The sequence below is a fragment of the Talpa occidentalis genome, unplaced genomic scaffold (genome assembly GCF_014898055.3).
Source record: "Talpa occidentalis isolate TD23 unplaced genomic scaffold, MPIMG_talOcc4v2.1 talOcc4.3, whole genome shotgun sequence".
In the NCBI taxonomy this organism is placed as follows: Eukaryota; Metazoa; Chordata; class Mammalia; order Eulipotyphla; family Talpidae; genus Talpa; species Talpa occidentalis.
Genome location: NW_023603184.1, coordinates 140503385 through 140527266, shown reverse-complemented (window position 1 = coordinate 140527266; position 23882 = coordinate 140503385). Strand labels below are relative to the sequence as shown.

Below are 23882 nucleotides of genomic sequence, written 5' to 3'. Positions count from 1 at the left end.
CCATAATAATGTGTTGAAATACCAAGTTTATTTTCAAAGTCAGGTCCTAATGACATTTTCTTTGGAGGGTAATGAAACTGCAGCAACCAGTTGAAAAGAACCTAGTGCTGTATCTTAAAAGGGAATGATTTAAACTTTCAAACTCCTCTTCTTTAAGGAACTGACTTACCGAAAGGAGGTGGTGAGAGCTGATCTAATTAACAAAAAAGTTGGAATCAGGTATGCTATGAAACCTTCATTTATTTGTGTTGGAGAGAATTCAAGAATGAAATGCACATAGAACTATTTAATTTTACCTGAAAGAATGTTTGGAGAGGGATTTGCTCTCTTCAGAGTAAGTTAAGTGTGATGTTGGAACATCAGGTTACAATGTCTGGTGTCTAATGAAATTCACAAAGGTGAATTATTTTAGGAAGTAGTGTATTTAAAAGCAAAATATAAACATTTTAAATAGTCCAGTGACATTTATGATTTGTACATTCCCGTTTCAGAGAAACACCAGAAAATATTGCCAAGCTTCTGACCAGAATGTATTTAAAGTCAGAAGTGATAGGCGATGGGAATCAGATTGAGATTGAAGTCCCTCCGACCAGAGCTGACGTTATCCACTCCTGTGATATCGTGGAAGATGCAGCTATTGCTTATGGATATAACAACATTCAGATGACTCTCCCGAAAACATACACCATAGCTAATCAAGTAAGATTGCACCCCTAAATAAACACTCCTTATTGTTAGAAACTGATTATTGAATGCCAGGAAGGCTTCGAGAAAAACAGAACATAGGAATTAAGCAGTATTTGGACATGCTCTGCTATGAGAGAGCGCTTGCTACGGAGAGGATATGAAACAGATGCCCAGAGGATTAGCGTAAGTGGAAAAGCTGTGAGGACGCCTTCTTTCAAGAAAGACGGGCTTCAAGTTTGGAGCCCTTGTTTCTCTAACTTGGAATTTATTTTCCCCACCTGGGCCTGGAGGCAGAAACTGTGGGGGGGAGGTTTCTCTATTTGGGTGGGAGTCCTGGGGCAGTGAGGCAGGGTGCGTTGGGGGGGGAGGTGGCTTATAAGCAGTGCATTCACGGGCATGGAAGACTTTTCCTTTTCACGATAGGTTTTGTGTAAATCTTTTTTCCTTTGAAATGAGTAATTTTATTGAAGTGAAATAATGTAAATTTTTTTTTTTTTTTCCAGTTTCCTCTTAATAAGCTCACAGAACTTCTAAGACATGACATGGCAGCCGCTGGGTTCACTGAAGCGCTCACCTTTGCTCTGGTATGTTTTACATCCTTTTTCCTGTTCAGCTGATGGTTTATTTTGAGTCTAAATGGTTTAATCTTTGATTCCTTATTTGAATTTACAAAGTCTGCTCAATTTACAAAATTTACAAATATCTGTACAATTGTACAATTTACAAAATCTGCTGAATTTACAAAATTAGCTCAAAAAACTTCCCAGGTTTTTTGAAGAAGAACTTTGTTACTTGAGATTGTACAAAGGGTGGTAAAGAAATATTGAAGATTTATGTTTTTAATCAGAAAACCATGAAGGACTGAAAAAAACTAGACTGACAGATGACAACATACATCATCGTTTCGTATCACGTGTTGAGATTCACTCTGAATTTCATAACCAAATTTACTAGGTTGGCATTTTCAGTCTTCATTTGGTTGTGACTGTGCCCACTAGATGCCGCCCTGGTTGAGGGCCTGTGGACTGTTCTGCATTAAACTTAACTTCTTTGCCTTTGAACATGTTCACAAACATTTGCTTTGAGTTGAAAAGCTGACATAAAAGGCCTAAATCAGGAAATGAATTTTATTACAAAATCAGAAGGAAATGCCCCTCCCCCAGCAGATTGACCAATTGAAAGAATAAAATGTGTATGCAATTTGTAGTTCCCTTTTCTCTCTTGCCGAGTGTTTCTATGGTGCCTCCAGTGTAGTTTTTGAGTGTTCAAGTACCTTTCAACTTAATGATGTCGGGTAAAAACCAAAATAAGATGAGTAAAAAAGTTGCCCTTCTCGTCTCTCTTCCAACTGAACTCCAGCTTTAAGATTCCGTCTTTTAGGGTATTTACAGTAGACAATATTGGGAATGTCTTATGTACGTGGATGATTGGGAGGGAGAGGCAGCTTTTCTCTTAAGTGTCTGGAGCAGTTGTAATTCATATGATGTTAATGTCAGGACCGTATAGCTTTCTAGTTCAACTCGTCCATTTTTTTGATTCCACAGTCCTTTATTTAGCAGTGTTCATAGAGCATCTGTTGTGTGCCAGGAACTGGAACAGTGAGGAAGTTTGAGGCTGAAAGGATGAATAACCAGCAAAGTTTACACAGACCCTAGGGGAACTGGAACCAGAATCCTAGCCTTTTTTTTTTTTTTTTTTTCCTTCCAACTCGATACTCAATGGTAAAGAATAAAAAGGACTGAAGTTTTTTTTTTTTTTTTTTAATTGTTTGTATTTATACAAGCACTGGGTACAGTCAGAAGCGCGGGAGGGTGAGAGAATTCACCAGAGCCAGAGCGGGGAGCAGAGCAGGCAGAAGGACGGAAGTACACTGCTGAGGGGAGCAGCGGGCGGCAGGAGAGGTCCGTGCGCCATGTGGGACCCTCCTCCGGTGGCCGGGGAGCAGCCGGGGATCGAACCGGCGCTGCAGAGGCTGCGGGCACCTTCGCAACCCAGCGCTCAACCGCTGCGCCACCAGGGAGGCCCCAGAATCCTAGCCTTTGACTTCTAGACCAGTGCTTTTCCTTGTCTCGGGTTGTGTGCTAGGTTTGTCGTGGCGGTCATTCAGATGTGTGCACGTACACTAGACGCTTGTAGTTGTGAGCATGCACCATTTCATGTGATAGGAAATACAGAAAACAATATTGAGAAGTGTATTTTTATTTGTGTAAGTTCAGTGGCACAGGACTGATTTAAAGGATTTGACTTTACAGAATGAGGTAGAGTAAGCCAGGGCAGTTCCCCTTTAGTCTTTTGGTTTCAAACCCTATTTTCTTCTCCAGAATTAACTGCTGTTAGAAGTTTGGTAAGTGTTTTCCCTGCCCTTTATGTAGTAGTGCAGTGTTGATTTTGTAACTGTTGCGCCAGCATCCTAGAGGAGCACGCTCTCTCTCCTGACTAGTGGCTGCTCCGTGGGAAGGGTTTATCCTGTGCCCAGAGCTTTCAGTGGGCAGTTCCATCTCTAATGCCACATGTGAAGTAGGCATGCCTGTCGGCACAGCAGTTAATTTAGTTTGTACCACCAAGGATTCCAGCCCAGGCCTTTTCACCCGGGCCTGTATGTGAACTCTCCCACTTGGAGTGTCAGACATGGCTGCTCAGCTGCTCCAAGTCAGGACAGCACCTTGCTTATAACCGGGGGCAGGAAGGATTAAGGTGTTGGGAGTGTCAGATTTGTAGTAAGAGTTTTCCTCTAGGAATCGCACCATTAAAGATATTTGTGAAGTTCTGAACCTTAAAGCAACTCAAAATCCATTTCATTTTGCATGAGAATAAGAACCCTCTTTTTCAAAGCTTGGCTTTCTGTGTTTGAGTAATTCACACCTTATAATTGTGGTTTTGCTCTATCTGCAAACTGGTTGTGATATTTTAAATTAGCTCACATTTAAAAAACTAAGTTCTATTTCAGCCAGGTCATACTTGTGAAACATATTGGCCTCATTTACTTGTTACATTTTTTTCTAACATTAAATAAGCACATGAATATTAACATTTAAAAACCCTTCCTGTATAGTAGCTACAAACACTATGATTATCCATCATCATGATAAAGCCCAGAGGCACTAACTGCCTTGCCCTGTGGCGTGGTGCCTTCTCAAGAAACACTAGTTCTGTGTGAGAGTAGATTACACCACATAAATAGCTTTTCTTAATTGAGCACATTATATCTAAATCTTTAATATATAAATCTTATTATAAAAACTCTGCTTTCATGCTATGGGAGAAAAATAGTTCTTCCCAGTGCCTGTTGCCGTTCTCCATCTCAGCTCTGGCAGATCAGGGAATCTGCTGAGCCTAGATGTGGCTTCAGGATCCTTCCCAGGATAGCATGGAGAAGTTGTAAGAATAGACGTTGGCATCATATGAACCTCAATTTGTTCTTTGTAAGTGAGATAAAGGCCTGCTGGAAGACCATTTTGTGGAGTCTATCACCTATCATTGAGAATAGTAATCTTTTGGTACATCAGTTTTCATACATTTCAAACTTTAAAAAAAATTAACATTAATATATATGACACCTATTTATGCTTAGTAATGATTTATTAGTTATCATTGTTAATATTTTTAGGCTCTTAGTTTTTTGCCAGAGACTTTATTTGCAGGCTTATTCTCTATCATTACACTTGATATATCTAATAGTTTTATTTTCTTAAGCTATGCCTACCATCCTGACTTTTGAGGATGACAGGGATCTTTCTCTTTTTGATGGGTGAGCACTTAGCAGTCCTTTACTAAGCACAGAAATTAAATGATTCAGTAGTGAGAACCTTGGGCAGCAGTCAGGTCCCTGGAACTCTGCTCTCAGTCCTACCATCTTGCCACAAGCCAGTATGGACTTAGCAGGGTCCGATCACAGTGGTAGTCAAAACAGGATGCTGTAGAGAATTTCTGGCTGGAGTCATTGGGGATATTTTTATGGACAAGGTAGAAGAGATATCTAAGTAGAATTTAGGGGCATGGCAGCAAGTGGGGTGGGGAGGCATCCCAGGTAAAGGTAGGATAAAATGTACGGTTTGGGAATGGGTGGGGAATCAGAGATTAGTAAGGGAAGTGGGAGACTAGCTTAGGAAGGGCCTGAGTAAATTCTATGAGAAGAATGTACTTTTGCTGTGTGTCCTGATTAGAACTCATGCTGAGAAGTCTGTATGTTAAATTGCATCTGCTGTGGGTCTGGAAAGAATTGTTATGTATCTATTCTTATTTATTCTTAACTTACTGATTTATATAGAGAAGCTACATTCTCGGAGACCATAAATTGACTCACAGCCTCAAATACTTTTTTGTATTAAATGTAGTCATTGTTTTTCCATATTGATCTGTGTACTGCTCAGTGCTCCCAAGAAGACATTGCTGATAAGCTTGGTTTGGATATCTCTGCAACAAAGGCCGTCCACATAAGTAATCCTAAAACAGCTGAATTTCAGGTAAGAATTTTAAGTGATCAGAATTTGGGTAAAAACAGACAGGCAGGTCATGAGTTATGAAGAGTTTCTTGAATTATTATACATCAGATGGCAGAATCTTAAAGCTTTTTAAAGTCTCATATTGGATAAGTTTATCATTTGCAGTTTATTCTTACACACATCTTACACACAGAAGAATCCTCACAACTTTATATAATCTTTTCTTGAGTAATTCATGCCATCTAGCCAATTCTTCCACTACTGTGTTCAGATTTCATCTCTTTTCCATCCATTTGTTATAAAGGAGCCAGCACCTGGTCCCAGTACCTCCATTAAGTCATTCACTTCAAATTGTTCTATTGGTTCTTACTATAAAGCCTTTGCCTTTCATTGTAACTGTTTATTGGCGATGTCATGTAGAGTTTAGGAATATTTAGCTGAGAATGATGCTACCTTATAGTAAATGTTAAATGACTTACATTATAGACTATTATATTAAATATAATAGAATGTGTCAGTGTTAAAATCTTTGCTTATTAAGGATTTTAAATTGTCTTATCTCTTTTATACTAATAAGCTTTTATTCTTTTTTTCCTATGTAATTCTATATGATTTTTTAAATCCAGGCCTTAGAGAAAATCATGGTATTAGAATCAAGGGAAATCTTAGAATTAGACAGCAATATTTTCAAAAAACCTAAGGCTATTTTAGATAAGCTGTATCTTGCCATTTTCAACAAAATGGGTGGAACTGCGGGTAGTTGTGCTAAAATAAGTCAGGAGGAGAAAGACATATATGATGATTTCACTCGTGCACAGACAAAACTAAGCCAAAATAAACCCTAGAAATCTGGCAGTAGAATTGAAGCTGTCAGTGGGGGAGGGTGGGAGTGGAGAGTAAAGGGGTTGGGGCCCAGTGAACTATGGTAGAGGACTAAGGGTGTTTTGGCAATGGGTGTAGTATGGTAACATACATCTAAAGATGTATGAACCCATGCCTCTAAATCATTATTAATTTTGTTAAGCAACATTACCTCAATAAGAAATAATGCATTAATAATTTCTGAACTCTGATTTGAGTTTCTTTTGATCTTAGTTTTCATTTCTATAAAAGTAGGGGGCTGTGCTAGTTCTAAAAGCTCTAAAAGTTCAACCAATGTTTAAATCTAGCTTTATAAAATCTAAATTCTACCTGTAGAATTACCTACGATTTAGAGGTAAACTAGTTAAAACTCATTGGTAATAATACCCAACCAAGTACATGAATTCTTTATATTCACGCCAGAACTTTGAAGAATCCTTAATACCAGCTTGGATGGATTGTGATAGTGAGGTTTTATGTTTTGTTTTCTGATGTCCACTAGCTTTCTGCTACTTTTAAAGATCCCATGGTGTTCTTTTTGATAAGAGATATAAATCATTTGGATAGTGATTTTTCAGTAAATTTCAATGGATTTTGAGTTTATTCCAAAATTTCCTTTTTCTTTCCATTTCATTTATCATGTGAGATAGATTTCTTAAGATGTGGTAATGTTGTGTTCTTTAGGGTTTATATCCTGTCTTATCTATTTTAGATAAGTTGATGGAAAACAAATAAGAATTACATTGTCACTATAAATAGCTGTGGTTTAGCACACTTAGGAAATCAATAGTTCTACATAAAATACACTAGAGATGAAAGAAAGTCTGTCTTGTAGATTTGACAGAGTCTATATTTTACCCCTGCTTCACCAGTAGATACGTCCTATCTACCATTACTAAAGTGCCAACGGGTGTATATTACTTACAGTTAACTATAAAGTAGGTTATGGTCTAACTCAGCTTATTGTCTAAGTCCGTTCTTTATTCCTGCATAATTCTTAATTTTGGGCTGCTTTACTGTACTGGATATGTTAGAGAATGGATAAAATAAGAGATGTCATTTAGTTAAAATATGGAATATTTTAATTATTGTATACAAACTTAGATACTATTATCACAGTCCCCATGATAGCAATAGCATGCCTAAATAACATGCAAATCTAGAGGGAGGATGTAGGAGGAAGAGGAAAAAGCAGGTGAGGAGGCCCGAGGTGGAAACTGGCTGCTGATTCCCCGGATGGGGGGGGGCAGTTGGGGGAGCAGCAGAGGTTGGAGAAGTAAGTGGGGCATTTCCTAGAGTGTCCATTGTAGGTGTGTTTTTATTCAAAATTTGAGGGAAATTTGGAGATTGTTGAGCAGGGATTTCCATGATCTAACTGAGGTCTTAAAGACCACTATGGGGAAATTAGACCATAAGGCAAGAGGAGTGGAAGCAGCAAAGCCAGCTTGAAGTTCACACTGTAGTCTGGACAAGAGAGTGGTGCTTGGAATGGAACTGCAGAGCCCAGATGCTGAGTGATGATGTTACACCTCTGCTCATAAACCCTCCAGCAGAGTGATGTGCTGGACACTCACTAGCTCATTCACAGGACAAAAGCAGTGAAGTTTTGCTTTTTATCTCTTTTTTGTGTGTAGAAGAATTGGGGTATAGGCTAGAGGTGTGGGGGAGGTGAGAGGATTCACCAGAGACGGAGTGGGGATCAGAACAGGCAGATTTACTGAAGTACATTGCTGAGGGGAGCAGCGGGTGAGACAGGAGAGGTCTGCTGTGACATATGTTGGTTAGCAACCTGGCCGGATATCAGGCTCGGACTGTGGTAGTGATAGTGCTGATAGGCCACCAGAGAGGTCTGCTTTTTATCTTTAGCGAACTGGGATGTGTATTTCTTATGAATATTAAGGAAATAACTGTACAGTTTTCCTTTTTTGTTTTAACTTCTAAACTGAAAGCTATAGTTCCAACCTGTCCACAGCAGCAACATGCTTTTTCTAATGCTTACATATTTGTGTTCTGTTTTCCTTGTTCTGGTATTTTAATTGCGTTTATATTTACCCTAGTCCCAGCTTTAACATTTTTGATTGATACATGTTTAATCCATTTAAACATTTGTATTTCTTATAATCTGCTTCAATTTGTGAAATAAGGTAGAATATGAAAGTTTACATTTTTGAAATCTTGGTAAGTTTTAAAATGATAATTTATAAAATAACCAATGCTAGGTAAAAGCAATTATATTTAACATTTTTTTCCTCACTTTTTAAAAATCACATTTATGAATTTTCATTTTGCAACTTTGGAAGCCAGAACTTTCAGTATCCAGGAATTGGAAATTAGAAATGACTTAGATATGTTTGGCTTCGCACTTTCCAGAAATACTCTGTGAGGCCGTGGCGTGTTTCTATTTTTTAATTTAAGCATGTTTGGTTCCTGTTTGGTCAGTGCAATTTCATGTTTCCCCTGTAGGTGGCACGCACTACCCTGCTTCCCGGCCTCCTGAAGACCATAGCGTCGAATCGGAAGATGCCCCTTCCTATGAAACTGTTTGAAATCTCTGACATTGTAATAAAAGATTCTAGCAGAGGTAAGAATCACCTTTGAATTGCATACTTAGAGCATTTTTTATTGAGAAAATTTCAACTGTATGTAAAAGTGGGAAAAATGGTATAATTACCTGTGAATCTAGCATTCCGCTTCAAAATTATGACCATATGGCTAGGTTCCTTCCATTTATACTTCACCCTGCTTCCTCATATTATTTCAGTGTAAATATACATCACATCACTTTATCAGCAAACATGTTAGTATGTATTTCTGTAAGAGGTACCACTTGTTTTTTCAAACAACCCAACACCGTTATCATGTCTTCTTATCAAATATCCAGGTAGGGCTTACATTTTCCCAGTTTAGATTTTTCTTATAAATTCACTTTTCATGATTGATTTGAGTCAGTCTAAGCAAGTTCTAGATTTATATTTATTTTCACTATATCTTTTTGGCTACAATATCTCTTAGGTCCTTTAATAGAAAATACTTTTTAATGTTAGTTTTTAATGAACTACCATTGTTGATCTTCTGAGAGTATAGGATTTCTCCCCTCAGGTTTGGTCACCATAGCTCTCTCACCACCAAAACTCCTGTGATCATCTTCCATTGACCAGTGTGTTCTCTCTCCCTTTTCTCCCCCTCTAGATGCCTTAGATCTATGGATAAAACAAATTTTTTTTTTAAAGATTTATTTATTTATGCATACAAGAACCAGGGTACAGGCCAGAAGTGTGGGGGGTAAGAGGATTCACCAGAGACAGAGTGGGGAGCAGAACAGGCAGTCTGATGAAATACACTGCTGAGGGGAGCAGCAGACGGGTCAAGAGAGGTCTGCTGCACCATGTGGGTAGCTCCCTGGCCAGGGATAGAACTTGTGCTGCAGTGGCTGTGGATAGCTTCATAGACTGTGTCTTAACCCCTTGTGCCACCAGGGAGGCCCAGATATAACAAATTTTAACAAAGAATTTAATACTTATGGCTAGCTCTATTTAAAACCTCCACTTGAGGGCCTCCCCGGTGGCGCAGCGGTTGAGTGCTGGGTTGCGAAGCTGCCCGTGGCCTCTGCGGCGCCAGTTCGATCCCCGGCTGCTCCCCGGCCACCAGAGGAGGGTCCCACATGGCGCGCAGACCTCTCCTGCCGCCCGCTGCTCCCCTCAGCAGTGTGCTTCGGTCCTTCTGCCTGCTCTGCTCCCCGCTCTGGCTCTGGTGAATTCTCTCACCCTCCCGCGCTTCTGACTGTACCCAGTGCTTGTATAAATAAATGAATGAATAAATAAATAAATTTTTAAAGAAAAAAAAAATAAAACCTCCACTTGAAAAATCACGGTAGAACATTTATTCTTATGTAAATGAATTATGTGCAGTTCATTTTAAAGGCCGATGTATCTTGTTATTCAAGTTTAGCAGTGACTGTTCACCATCACTATTGTTTCAGAATCAAATGTGTTTTACCTGTTTTTGATTCTTTTGAGTATGGTCTGGACTTGTCAAAACATCTCTTCTGAGGCATATGGGACAAAATTTTGTCCCTATTTAAAATACAAGAGATTTAAGACAGAAAAGGCATTCTCCCAAGTATTAGATTTGGGTTAGGGCTAGAATTTTGGTGTGTGCATAAATTCTAAAGAAGGAAAGTTCATTTTCCTATCAGTCAATGGAATGTTCTTTGAGTATTAGAAATCACATTTTCAGTGTCAGCTGTAGTTTGAGGGTTCTTGTGCTTTATATCCTCCATTAGTACAGGTAACATAATTTGTTATAATCCCAAATATCAGTTATGTCAGCGTTTACTTGTTCCCTTCCATTTTAGTTCTTTTTTTAAGTTTTGTGTTGTTTTGCTCCTTGGTGATCCATTCATATTTATAAATACAGGATTACGTTAATTACACTAGGTTTCCTCAAAAGTTTTATAATGCTATTCACTTTTTACAAGGAAGGTTGCACTGTGGACAGGAATACTTCACTCTCTTGCAGCCCTGGGAAGGGCACCTTTACTGTTTGCTTTTCACCTGTGCTGCTTAGAAGGCCCGTGCTTGGCAAAAACTCCCCTATTGGGGAGCTGTTCCTCACTACTGATATTTGCCATTTTTACCAGATCAACCTGGGCATAACATCTGAAACCCTGTCATACACTACTGAGGTTCCTGTTTCTGCTGCACTTGGTGTTATCAGGAAGAATAGTTCTTACCGCAGTAGGAGGCCTTCTTACCTGTTTCACTGTGATTTTTCTTTTCTGCTTTCTCATTGATTAGCTCCTACTTACATTACCTATACCTGCCCTCTGCACCACCTTGCTTTATTCTTCCTTTAAAATTTACTGTTGTATAAATAGGATTTGAGAAATGAGTGGAGGTAAATGTACTTGTAAGTCTACCATCTTGAAAACGTAGGTTTGGTTTAATTTATTTGGAGTATGTTTGCTGTTTAGGTAGGCCTGGATTTTATTTCATAACAAAAGAAGCTTTTCTGATGGATTATTCTAAATATGTACATGTGGACTCCCTACTTGTCATCTGGTGCACATAGAGGGCTCTGTAGGAGAGGCAGCACAGCACCCGGGTCTGTGGAGACACTGCAGCCCAAGTGTCTGGGTTCTGCCATTTACCAGCTGCCTGGCTTTAGATAAACTATTTAATCTGTCTGTGCCTCAGTTTCCTCATCTGTACAATGCTGATAATGATTACACCTATTTCATTAGATTTGTTATAAGGATTAAATGAAACTGCATTTTGAAAAATTCTAGCCACTAATGTAAACACTGTTTGGTATCGCCCTTACTGTTAGGGTGTTAGCAATCCCTAAGCCACTATTATGTACCTTGGTCTATGGGCATTCTCTGCAATAAAGACTTGAAAAAGGTCTCTGGTCATTGAAGTGTTAATGTTGCCATGCTGTGGATGAGGGGCTCTTTTTTTTTTTTGTGGGCCCCTCACCTAGCGGCCTGGGGAATGAACCGCAGCTGCAGAGGCTGCGGGCAGCCTCGCAGCCCAGCGCTCAACCGCTGTGCTACCAGGGGAGGCCCGAGGGGGCTCATTTTTATCCTAACCTTTGGTTTAACTGTTTTTTTTTTTTAGGATAGGAAACCCAAACTATGCTGGATGAGGGGATTTATTTAAGAGAACAGGAATGTTATTTTTTAAGTAATTCATCATTTACTTCCTGTGGGTGAATTGTTTTCACTGTCCCTCAGTTCAGCAGCCATTTCTCTGTTGGATTTGTGTTAGACATTTCCTCCTAAATAAATTTTGAAAAAAAAAAAAATCTAGACAATCAAAAGTGAAGTGATAGGGGAGTTTCCCAATTAATACGTAACTGTCCCAAATTTTCATTAGTGAGGATCATCTCCAACTCCTGGCACAGCAGGGACGGAGATGTGTGGCTAGGGCAGTCAAGACAGTTTCACTTACTGCTCTGGGAGGAAAGTACTTTTGCTAGGAACTACTTGGAATATAAGAGAGTTTGCCAGTCTTAGGGTAGACAGGTCAGTGAAGAGTTTACAGAGCTCTCTGCGGGAAGATACAGAGTCCCTGATAGGACAGAGAAGGGAGTGACAACTGCCACAAACTTGTTTTGTGACATTAAAGGAAAGCCCTGCGGTCCTTTCTGGTGGCGCAGGCGGGTTGAGCACCACTCTGTGAAGCTGTCCGCAGCCTCTGCAGTGCAGGTTCAATCCCAGCCGGCCGGCGAGAATCCCACATGGTGAGGCAGCCCTCTCCTGTCTCGCCCACTGCTCCCCTCAGCAGTGTATTTTGGTCAGTCTGCCTGTTCTCCTCCCTGCTCGGTCTCTGGTGGGTCCTCTCACCCTCCCACACATCTGGCCTGTACCCCCATTCTTGTATAAAAATAAAATAAATCTTAAAAAAAAAAGAAAGCCCCACACTCTGGGCTCTGTTAATTTGTGTAGACAAACATACCTTCCAAAATAGAAATGCAAAAGGAATCTGTTCTGTATTTCAATGTGCCTCCCACAGATTTGGTCTGACCTGCATTCCTAGGAGAGCAGATGAAAGGCTTCTAGTCCCTATTTTCATCCTGCACATCCCTGGACAGTTTCTCACACCAGTGTGGACTTTGAGTTTGCGGCTGGGGTGCGCTTCTCACACTGCTCTGAGCCATGCACTGTGGTTCTTGGAGGCAGAGCCACCGCTGCATTTGAGTTGTAAGAGCCGAAGGTGCTACCACATTTGAAAAAAAAGGAGTCATGACTGAAGGGACTGCGCTGATATATTATCCCCACTGTTAGCGTGTGTCTTTGGAAGAAGTTAGACGCAGGCTCTGCTGTGGGGCATATTTTTAGCTTCATAGCAGGGAAGTCAGTGGAAGCCACACTGCAGCGATCGATCAGGCTGCTGTGTGAGTTAGCTGTTGGTTTCCCTTGTTAGTATACTTCCGTTTCTTCTGTTTAGTGTGAAGAATAGCTAAACTATAAACAAAATAGTAAAAAATTACTTCAGAGGAGCAATTGTGAATTGCTAATTCATGCCCTGAAAAACAACTGTATTTTGTAAAGTCCAACGTTCTGCCTCTTCATTAAATGCAGATTGAGTTCTGCCATCACAGTTTATTCCTCAGTGACTACTGCAGCTGCTGGTGTGCCCAGAAGCCCGCAGAGTGAGAGGAAAAATACATCCCTGGGTTGAGCCCAAGTTTAAAAGGATGGTAGACTAAAGAAGACCTCAATTGTCTTAGTAAAGTATGAGAGGGTGATTTAGATTTAGCACGACACAGTCTTCCAGTGTCAACGTGATCTGTGTCTGTGGGGAACCCTGACAATCAGATTGTCATGCACTTCAGTTTCCACTACTATATTTAAAGAATTTGGGGGTGTGGTAGTTGCCACAGTAAATGGAATAGACTGAAGGCCCTTGGCCACTGTGGGGGCTCTAGTCACCTCATTTGCCTCAGCAAGCATACCTGGTCCAGGCCTCTCCTCTTTGCTCAGACCACCCCTGCTTTCTCCAAAGCCTTGCTGCAGGCTTGGCATGTGCTGCATTTCCTCGGCCCCCAGATTGCTATTTCAGTCATTTCTAAAATTTCACATTCTCCCTGAAGCTTTTTTAAATCAGAGAATAATCGGCTTCTTACCCTGCCCAGTTTGAATGTGGAAATCCAGACTTTCAAAAAAACTTTAATTGTAATGTATGTTTTAGATTCTTGTTCCTTTCTCCTCTCTGGATGATCATGGCCACATAATGAATTCACTGGTCTTTTATGATTTGATTTGTTGTTTCAATTTGTTGTTGGTTTGTACCATTCATGTATCTGTCTTGTGTTGTAACTTACTAAAATGTAGGGATCAGATCATTATACTTTTTCATAACTTTTCTTGATAAAGAGTCAGTAAAAGTATTTTCATTATGAGCTTGTGAAACACTTTAGATCCAAGAAATTGTCCATTAATTCTGTAGCCATCAGCTAGTGGAAGGTTATCTAGCATCCACATGTGGAATGTGGTTTTCTGAAGAGAGCTTATGTCATCAGTCTGGATTAATTTAATTTTACTACTTCATATTTTTGGCATGTAGAATTTCCAATTAATAATTTAAAAAATATGGGTGTAAGGAACATTGACATTAACAATATTTGAAGTAGCATCATTCGCATATGTGATGGCATCTTAACTGTGTAAATAACATCATTTTTAATATAGAAAGTTATTTTAGTACATTTGGTTCCACATAGTTAAGATCTGCTAACATGAGTATAATATGCTCTGTCATGCATTGCATATTGTGTTTTTTTAATAGATAAAAATCCATTCCAGGTTTATGTTAACTAAATAAAAGTCAACCCACAAGAATACAACTTTTTTCCTTCATGCACTGAGAAGGTCATACATTTTTCCTCACATTTGTTTCTTGGTTTTCAGCATTATTGAAAAAAGAAAAACCTGTACTTTAGTGCAATATATATAATTGTTTCAAGGAAAATTGTTCTCATTTCACTGTGTTTTTGAACTTGAAAATGTACTTGTAATATCTGAATGTTATTGAGTATATTTTGAATTTAAGATAAATTCTGGACTTTTCATAAAAAATACCCTCCACATATCTAACTTTTCCTTACTACTACTTTTAGAATTAGTTGCCAGACATTTTTTATACATATGCAACTCTCTGTTTTGCATCTATGTAGCCATAGATAAAATACTTTCTAGTGTTTACGCATGTGGGATTATGCTTGTGTGGATGCACTGTAATTTATTTAGACTCGTAGGGTGGATTTTAGATTGCTACTAGATTTTTGGTAGAATGTTTTGCAATGACTAGTCCTTTCGCCTTTATACAAACACATATTTTTAGAAATAGTCAGTCCATAGCTGTGTATATAAAATGTAGGCTATCTTGTCAAATTATCTTCAAAGAAGGATTTTTTTTTTTTTAACAAGCTTGCCATCCTACTGAGAGTGTATACATCTTCCTGATTGCCCACTTTAGTTTTTTTTTTTTTTTTTAAAGATTTATTTATTTATTTATACAAGCACTGGGTACAGTCAGAAGCGCGGGAGGGTGAGAGAATTCACCAGAGCTAGAGCGGGGAGCAGAGCAGGCAGAAGGACCGAAGTACACTGCTGAGGGGAGCAGCGGGCGGCAGGAAAGGTCTGCGCGCCATGTGGGACCCTCCTCCAGTGGCCGGGGAGCAGCCGGGGATCGAACCGGCGCCGCAGAGGCCGCGGGCAGCTTCGCAACCCAGCGCTCAACCGCTGCGCCACCGGGGAGGCCCCCACTTTAGTTTTTTTTAAGGCATATGTCTTCATAGGGTTCTGGCAGATTTTGTGAATCATTTAGGCCTAGACAAATTTTTCAGCAGATAAGTTTGCAAAATAATTTGTTATGGTTTCTTGGGTACCAACATGAAAGAAATTTGTTGGATGGAGTAGTCTAATAATCAAGGTACTTTATTTTCTGAACTTGGCCAGTGTAAGCCACTAATTGCCACAGAAGCCTTCCCAGTAGACTTTCTCCTAGCTTCTTTATTTGGGCTTCTGGGTGAATGTGAGAATAGGTATGGAAATATTCTCTTGAAGACTGCCTTTGTCCAGTCTGTGCCATATGTGCCAACATAACCTAAAACCCCTAACTTGCTTTTAATCATTGGTACTTTGGTGAAAGAGGCTCATCACCAAGCAGGAGACTATTCTAAAAATTTGAGTTGTATGCATGCACAGTCATCTACGGAGGGACATCGTGTACCATTCTTTTTTCTTTTCTCTTTTACAAAATCATTTGGCATGTTCTTTCAGCTTATAGAATCGTAGCCAGCTGCCCCTCCTTTGGGTGGTTTAGATCAGCCTCTCCAGGCAGTACTTTGAAGTCTGTGAAATACATTGGTAATTTAGGCTGACATACTTGGCAGGCCCATTTAAAAAGCAGAATTGTTTGATGGTATGACACAAGAGGTCTGTTAACTGAGTTATAAAGAACTAAGGCATTTCCAACAAACCCTAGTTCTGGCATGAAATTTAAATAGTTCTTATTTTGTGGTGTGCAGTCAGTGAACTTCCTGTGATGTAACATGGTCCCTCAGTGCAAAGTACCAGGAAATGGGAATTTTACCATACCTAGCAGTTTCTCCAAGAAGAAATGGGTGGAACGAACTATGAGGTTATTTTCTTTTTCAGCTCATTTCAGCTATGGTAGCAGGGATATCTTAGCGAGATGTAAGGAAGCAAGGGTAGAGGGAGTCAAAGGACTTGGCAAATGTGAAAGATCAGCCAATCACTGGTAGGAGTTGGGAGGGAGCACCTTGATAATGAATAATCTAATTCTTATGGTGGGTTTAGTACGAAGCCTGGAAGTCAGCGGCCCTTCCTAAAAATATTGCAGAATTGAATCTAAAAATACATAAAGCATTGTGTGTGTATGTGTGTATTACATATTTCCTGAAGGCAGTTTTGTTAAAGACCTGTATTTTCTATTGTAATTCCATTGTTCTGATCCACAAAGTCACTTAATTTGTTTTTTTTTCCTAACTTTAAACCAGATGTTGCTAGTCTTATCAAAAAAGTTTTACATAATTTGCAGATCAGCAAGGAAATATTTCAAGGCAAAGGTTACCAAAATAAAGCTTCTAGTTTATGCTGCTGAGCTCTCTGAACGGTGGTGTTACTGTCGGGCTGGTCTCACTGCAAAAATGGAAGAACAAACTAGTTTCAGTGCACGTCTGTGTGTTCAAGTGGGAGCATGTGACACCAACAAATGGGTACCACATGGCAAAGATACCCAGAAGCAAGTCAGTAATATGAAAGGGATAATTTAGTTCTGTTTCATTTCATTTTTTTCCTCTTCAGGGGGGAGAGAGAGAGAGAGAAAGATTAAGAGTGCATGTATTCCCACAGAGGAATCAGGCCCCTCATTTTAGTTTATGCATGTGGTTGGTTTTGTGAGATTTTATGCCTGCCTGGTTTTAATATTAATCTCACTCTTACACCTTTGATTGTAGCTTTCAGTTACCAAATTTCTTTACCCTTGCAAATGACTGAGTGACCATGGCTTAAGTGTGTGCCTTCCTACAGCAGCTGACTCTTGTGTTGACTTAGAATGTGGCCCATTGTCTGTTCCTGGCCATTTGTAAGTTATTTGAGGGTGCTGTCCAGGCCTTTCACTCAGAAAATAACTGTTGAGTGCTTATTCTCTGCAAACCCTTAAACACAGTAGTTACTAAGACATGTCACATGGCACAAACAGTTACTTCTCCATGTGTGTGTAGAGTTTAACTTAGACTTCTTTCCATGGGTATTGGTTGATAACTAGAAATTTAAGTTAATTGACTTCTAAAAATAATTTACTCCAGCTGCTTAACTGGAAGTCTTAAATATCATGAGCACTATTGAAAGCTAAAGTGTGGATCAAAAATATTTCAAGAATGCAATTTTTCAACTATATGAAGTAGGTACATATTTCTTTATTTTGCTCTTGTATTTGTTGGTTTTCATTTAACTACTGTAGAAATTTCATGTAAATCTTTTAGAGATTTCCACCATTTAATGGAAGGAGCATGGATTTCAGAGTTAGACCATCCTTCTTAAATCCCTATTTTGTGACTTACTAGCAATGTAATTAATTACAAATAGCTCCAGCAGTTCATTGGACTTAGGACAAAAATCTCAGCTTTTATTTTTGTATCTAATTTTCCATATCTTATTTTATAGGGATAATAAGATAGCTTACATGATTGTTTAGAAATTAAATAAGATTATAACTAGACTGATAGGTACTAAATACAAGGCACAGAGTAGATAACATTAGTTTCCTTTTTCCTTTTACTTCATTTAGTGCTCATTTTTATATTACTTTGGAAGCAAAGTATAGTAAATCCTGATTTAACGTTGTTCCTATGTTATTAGAAACTGACTACGTGAAATCATGTTTAACAAGCCAGGTCTTTGTGTACTGTGGCTTTGTTCAGTATTGGTCAGGATTTTTTTCCCTCATCAACGTTATGACAAAATGACACTGGACAAAATTACATTATTTGAGGACATGCTGTCCATTGTGTGCAAATACCCATGTTTTATTTGGATATCTGGAAGGTAAAAAGGTAACTTGTATTTTGTAACAATTGTGGTTAGTAGTTATTATCAATGGGAATAAATCTATGGAAAAAACTTATGCCCATTGCATGCTATGTACATGTTAACATGAAGCAGCTTTTTATTTTCAGATTGTTTCCCCAGATAGACATTAGTTTGTTCTTTTCTCTTTTCCAATTTTAAAAGCAAAATGAAGCCAATATTCATTGTTTTGTTAGAACAGTGATCTCTTCCAGCGTTTATTAAAAGACCACACGTGTATTTACTTGCCTTGCAGTTAAATGATTACCACTGAATTGGAGTCTACCTCTATATGTAGGTCTTTTTTGTTCTTTCTTTTTTTAATGAGTTTTAGCACAAGTTTAAATTTTTGTTACTACCACTTTAAGTCCAAACAGTTCTGTCTGCAGGAAGACCCTCCATGTTGTCGCACTGTATTTACATTTTTTCCCCCAATTCTGGCCCCAGGCAGCCACTATCTGTTCTTTGTTGGTATGGTTTTCCCTTTTCCAGAAAGTCATATAAATGAACTTGTATGTAGCCTTTGACACTGGCTTCTTTCATTTAGAATAATGCCCATGAGATTCAGCTACATTGTCATGTCTATAAATGCTTTGTTTCTATTTATCATTGAGTAGTATTTCATTATATGGACAAACCACAGTTTATCCAGTTACCATCAGGGCTCATTTGTATTGCTATTTTTAATACTAGATTATGTAAGTTCTGATTTTCAAAGTAGAACAATATGTAGTAATCAAGGAAAAGTTGGAAAATAGCTAAAACTTGGGGGGAAATTATCCCTGTCAAACAACATCTAGTAACACTTAGGATATATTTCTTTTCATTTTTTTTTTCCTGTGCATGGGGTATTTTGGGCTACGGTTATGTTTACAAAATGGTGATTCCTCATATACTGCTTTTTCCCCCATATTTTAATTGTGAAGAGTATTTATGACAATACAGTTTTAAAATATAAAACACTCGTGTAACCATCCAAATTGAGACATGTCATTTAATCTTGTGTTTTCCTTCCCCATTATCTCACCTTCCCTTTTCACTATCCTAACCTTTATGTTATTCCTGTTTGCTTCATAGTTTTCTGTGGTTGCTATGTGTAGTCTTTATTTTTTTTTTAAATTTTTTTTTTAATAGAGGCATGTTTTATTTATTTGTTTGTTTTGTTTGTTTGTTTATACATGCACTGGGTACAGTCCGAAGCGCGGGAGGGTGAGAGAATTCACCAGAGCCAGAGCGGGGACCAGAGCAGGCAGAAGGACCGAAGTACACTGCTGAGGGGAGCAGGGGGCGGCAGGAGAGGGCCGCGCGCCATGTGGGACCCTCCTCCGGTGGCCGAGGAGCAGCCGGGGATCGAACCCCACGCCGCGGGCAGCTTCGCAACCCAGCGCTCAACTGCTGCGCCACCGGGGAGGCCCCCTATGTGTAGTCTTTAAACAGTGTAGTTTTGACTCCCTGAATTTTGTCCTGATCTTTTTCATTTACTATTTTCTCTATTGTTTGCTTTTGCTCTATTATGATAAATCTCGATAAAAATACTCATCAGAGGGTTCTCCCCAGGGGCGCAGCGGGTTGAGCACAGCGCTGTGAGGCTGTCCACAGCCTCTGCAGCGCAGGTTCGATTCCTGGCTGGCCAGGAAGATACCCACATGGCGTGGCAGACCTTTCATGTCTCACCTGCTGCTTCTCTCAACAGTGTTTTCCGTCCATTTGCCTACTGTGCTCCCTGCTTTGTCTCTGGTGAAACATCTCACCCTACCATGCCTCTGGCCTGTATCCCAGCTCTTGTATAAATAAATCTTTTAAAAAAAATCGCCAGAATATTATGCAGCTGTTAAAAACCATCTTTATGAATCTTGTCATAATAGAACAGGAACAAGCATTTAATAAAGAAAATGGTAAATACAATTGTATTCTGATGAGTACACTGTACTGTATGTAGCCATTCCCCAATATAGGTAGTTTCTGATATTCACTATTGGAATTAATGCTGTATGTAGAGATTTCTTAGTGCATGAAACCTTTTTTTGTGTTTAGGATTATTTTCATTAGTATAATGAATAAAATAGTGAAGTGTTAAGGTTCTGTTGTCCACTCCCCTCTCCCCAGTACAAACACCTGAGGGAATTTGATGCTTAAAATACCCTCTTGGGGCTTCCCTGGTGGCCTAGGGATTAAGTCTCAGTGCTGTCACCACTATGGCCTGAGTTTGATCCCCGGCCAGGGAGCTAACATATGTAAGGTGCAGCAGACCACTCCTGTCTCACCTGCTTCTCCTCTCAGCAGTGTATTCCAGTAGATCCACCTGCTGTGCTCCCCACTCTGTCTCTGGTGAGTCCTTTCACCCCCTGGTTCTCTATGTTAAGTCATCGATTATCTTTTTTTGTTGACCCTGCCCACATGTATGTTGGGGTAAATCAGTTTCTTCAGTAGTGGTAAGAGTGGCCTGTGACCAATTCCTTTATCTTTTCAGATGTCGGTGCAAGAAACTATAGACATCTCTGTGCTGTTTATTACAACAAGAATCCTGGGTTTGAGATAATCCATGGGCTTCTGGACAGAATCATGCAGTTGCTTGATGTGCCTCCTGGTGAAAAGAAGGGGGGATATGTGATTAAAGCATCAGAAGGTAAGACAGACTTGCTGAATCACATAGCCAGGTGTAGTGAGGCCATACTCTTTTTTGATAAAGTTTATTTTGGTTTGATTTGAGGGGGAAGTGGAAGGTGTGGCTTTGTTTCAGTTAATTGTCAGTATTGTCTAAAAAATATCCCTTTCCCGCTAGCATTTTTTTTTTTAAGTGTATTTACTCTTTTTTTTTTTTTTAAGATTTATTTATTTATTTATTTATTTATTTATACAAGCACTGGGTACAGTCAGAAGGGCGGGAGGGTGAGAGAATTCACCAGAGTGGGGAGCAGAGCAGGCAGAAGGACCGAAGTACACTGCTGAGGGGAGCAGCGGGCAGCAGGAGAGATCTGTGCGCCATGTGGGACCCTCCTCTGGTGGCCGGGGAGCAGCCAGGGATCGAACCGGTGCTGCAGAGGCTGCGGGCAGCTTCACAACCCAGCGCTCCACTGCTGCGCCACCGGGAAGGCCCCTTCCCTCTAGCATTTTAAGAAAGTGACCTTTTATAGCTTTTTCAGTACTTTGTTCTAGCAGCACATCAGTGGCCCCTAGTTACTGGCACCATCAAGCCACAGCATCAGGATAAACCCAGAAGTCCAAACTGGAAGCTGAGAAACCTAAACTGATGATTTGTACTCAAAACCATTAGTCTGAAGCCTTGAAGGCAAGAGAAGAAAAATCTCAAAAGTTATTCTGAAACACTTCACATTTGTTAATCAACTCATATCATCAGAGAAGAGAGGGAATTTGCCCGTATAAAAAGCCCTAAGTAAGTAAAATTTCTGTCAGAGTTTAAATTAGGCTAACTAGGGGCCTCCCCTGGTGGCGCAGCAGTTGAGCACTGGGCTGTGAAGCCGCCCACACGCAGCCTCTGCAGCACTGGTTCGATCCCCGGCTACCGGCGAGGGTCCCACATGGCACAACAGACCTATCCTGCCGTGCCCGCTGCTCCCCTTGGCAGTGTATTTCAGTCAGTCTGCCTGTTCTGTTCCCTGCTCTGGCTCTGGTGAATTCTCTCACCCTCCCTAGTTTCTGACTGTACCCAGTGCTTGTATAAATAAATCTTTAAAATAAATAATAAATTAGGCTAACTAAATGGGGCACATACACTGCTAATATCTGGTTTCTCACCGTTTGGGCAATTCTGACTTTTTGGTTTTTCATATCCCTATAACTTGAATCTGAGTTTCTTTTGTCGGAGAAGATACTCAAACAATTTCAAAAAACTATTTTATCACTTGTACTACTGTTTAGCTGGCAATTTTTATTACTGTTTTAGGTATCTTAAGTTTCTAAGAGAATGTAGACTTTCCAGAGTGTCATTTAGCAGTTATAACGGTGTGAGGTTTGCGCTGGGGGGAGTGCTTATCTTTGTTTTCCCTTAAATGTGTTTTTCTTAGTCCTTAAAGTTTTCTTTTTTTCATTGTTTTAATGGTAGGTTTTTGCTTTTATTTGGAAACATCCTTGAAAATGCAACAACCCTGAAGATTTATAGGATTATCTTTTTTAGGTTGAAGAAAGGTTGTGAGCACAATTATTGTAGGAAGGTACTGTTTTCTACCACATCTCATTAGAAATAATTCAGTGAAGACGAGTTTACTTATAGGATTCTATAGTGTTAGACTGGATCTTGGAGCTCACCAAGTCCAGTTTCTGTTTTGACAAGTGAAGGAACCACGCGGGAGAGGCAGGGAAGCAGGTGGGGTTGGGGAACAGGTAGAACCCAGGGCACTCGCCTCCTAGTATTTTTTCCACAGCGCCGAGTTGCCTGCTTTCAGTTGGCTTTCCTTTCTCATTAACTGGCTTGTTCTTCTAGAATTATGCTTTGAGCTCTGGTTATCCAAATTAATGGCAACCTGAAAACCAATGTGATACATTTACTTTCTATGCAAAGTCTTTTCTCAGAAATCTTCCTAAACAGATTTACTAGATAAAAATCAGTCAGTTTCCTGAAAGAGATCATGACATGTCTGTGAGGCATAATTTCTTTTCTTGAAATGTTATAAAGAGCTGAAGTGGTAAGTTGGAGCATAACTTATTGTGGATATACTGGTATATATAACTTTTTCACATTAATGATGTTTCTATATGTCATACACCAGTGTCTTAATATTATGACTGTACTCCTCAGTTAGTCCCTGAAACACATATTTCTCAAAAGACTCTGAATTCTTAGTCATGAGGGAGGAAGACAAAATTAATAGGACATGGGCTTTACGTCAGACCCTGTAGGGGGCAGACCGCCATGTACCAACTCTTATAACAGGCTTCTGAGATGCCTGCTGTGAGATTTCCAAAGAGGGAGACAGTGCAGCGTCTTGAAGGAACTGGGAAAGCATTAGTGAGTTTCTGGGAGTGACCTGGGACATAGGCACAGATAGGGGAACAAGACAAACCTTGTGAGCAGACAGAAATGATGAGGAAATGGCTGTGAAGTTTGTTTTCATGTAAGGCGAGGAAGCGTGGCACTATATTTAGAGGCCTGAATGCTAGAATAAGGGATTTTAGCTAATTAGGGGAAGCCCATTGAAGTTTCTTCCTGTATTTTTTTCCCTAATCAGGTGAGTGATATGGTTAGATCGGTATTTGAGAGAGATTAATTTGGCAGCAAAAGTAGAATGGAGAGTAGAGGTGAAGAGGATGGTTGGAAGTGATTCTGAAGTATGTAAGGGTGAGGAGGACTTGATCTTGAGTGTTGGCCATAGTTATACTAAGAAGACTGATTTAAGAAATTTTAGGGCGGTAGATGCTATATAGCATTGGAAAATTTCATGATAATATCTACCTTTTATGATGCAGCCAGTATGTATTGATCTTTTTCAAAGTCGGATTTTTATAGTTCTAAACATGTGATGTTATAATTTGAATTCTGTATATTTAATTGATAGCACCAAACAATATAATACTTAGCACTTAATTTCCCTAATATGTAGATGTCTGATGTTTTGGCTTGGAGTTTATTAAATTAGAAGATACATTTGTGAATATAACTACCTCTAATGTGCATGTGGGTCTTTTCGTTCAGTTTATTTAGGCCAAATCGTTACTTTGGTTTTTGTTTTAGGTTGAGAATAGATTCAATCTTGTGTTTATTTATGAATTACTTTGGCTATCATAATAGAATACCATAATGTTCTAAGGTTTTTATGTTTTTGAAATTCCTAAATTTG

The 23882-nt window shown here is 39.5% G+C and overlaps 1 protein-coding gene across 1 annotated transcript in view; it reads left to right on the top strand.

The window, feature by feature from the left end:
* FARSB (phenylalanyl-tRNA synthetase subunit beta) overlaps positions 1-23882 on the top strand; it is a 70778-nt gene that overhangs the window by 25768 nt on the left and 21128 nt on the right. The window contains exons 11-16 of the mRNA XM_037524131.1: positions 158-219; positions 492-699; positions 1191-1271; positions 5058-5150; positions 8454-8571; positions 20558-20713. Coding sequence (XP_037380028.1) covers positions 158-219; positions 492-699; positions 1191-1271; positions 5058-5150; positions 8454-8571; positions 20558-20713 — 718 coding nt within the window. The remainder of the gene's footprint in view (positions 1-157; positions 220-491; positions 700-1190; positions 1272-5057; positions 5151-8453; positions 8572-20557; positions 20714-23882) is intronic.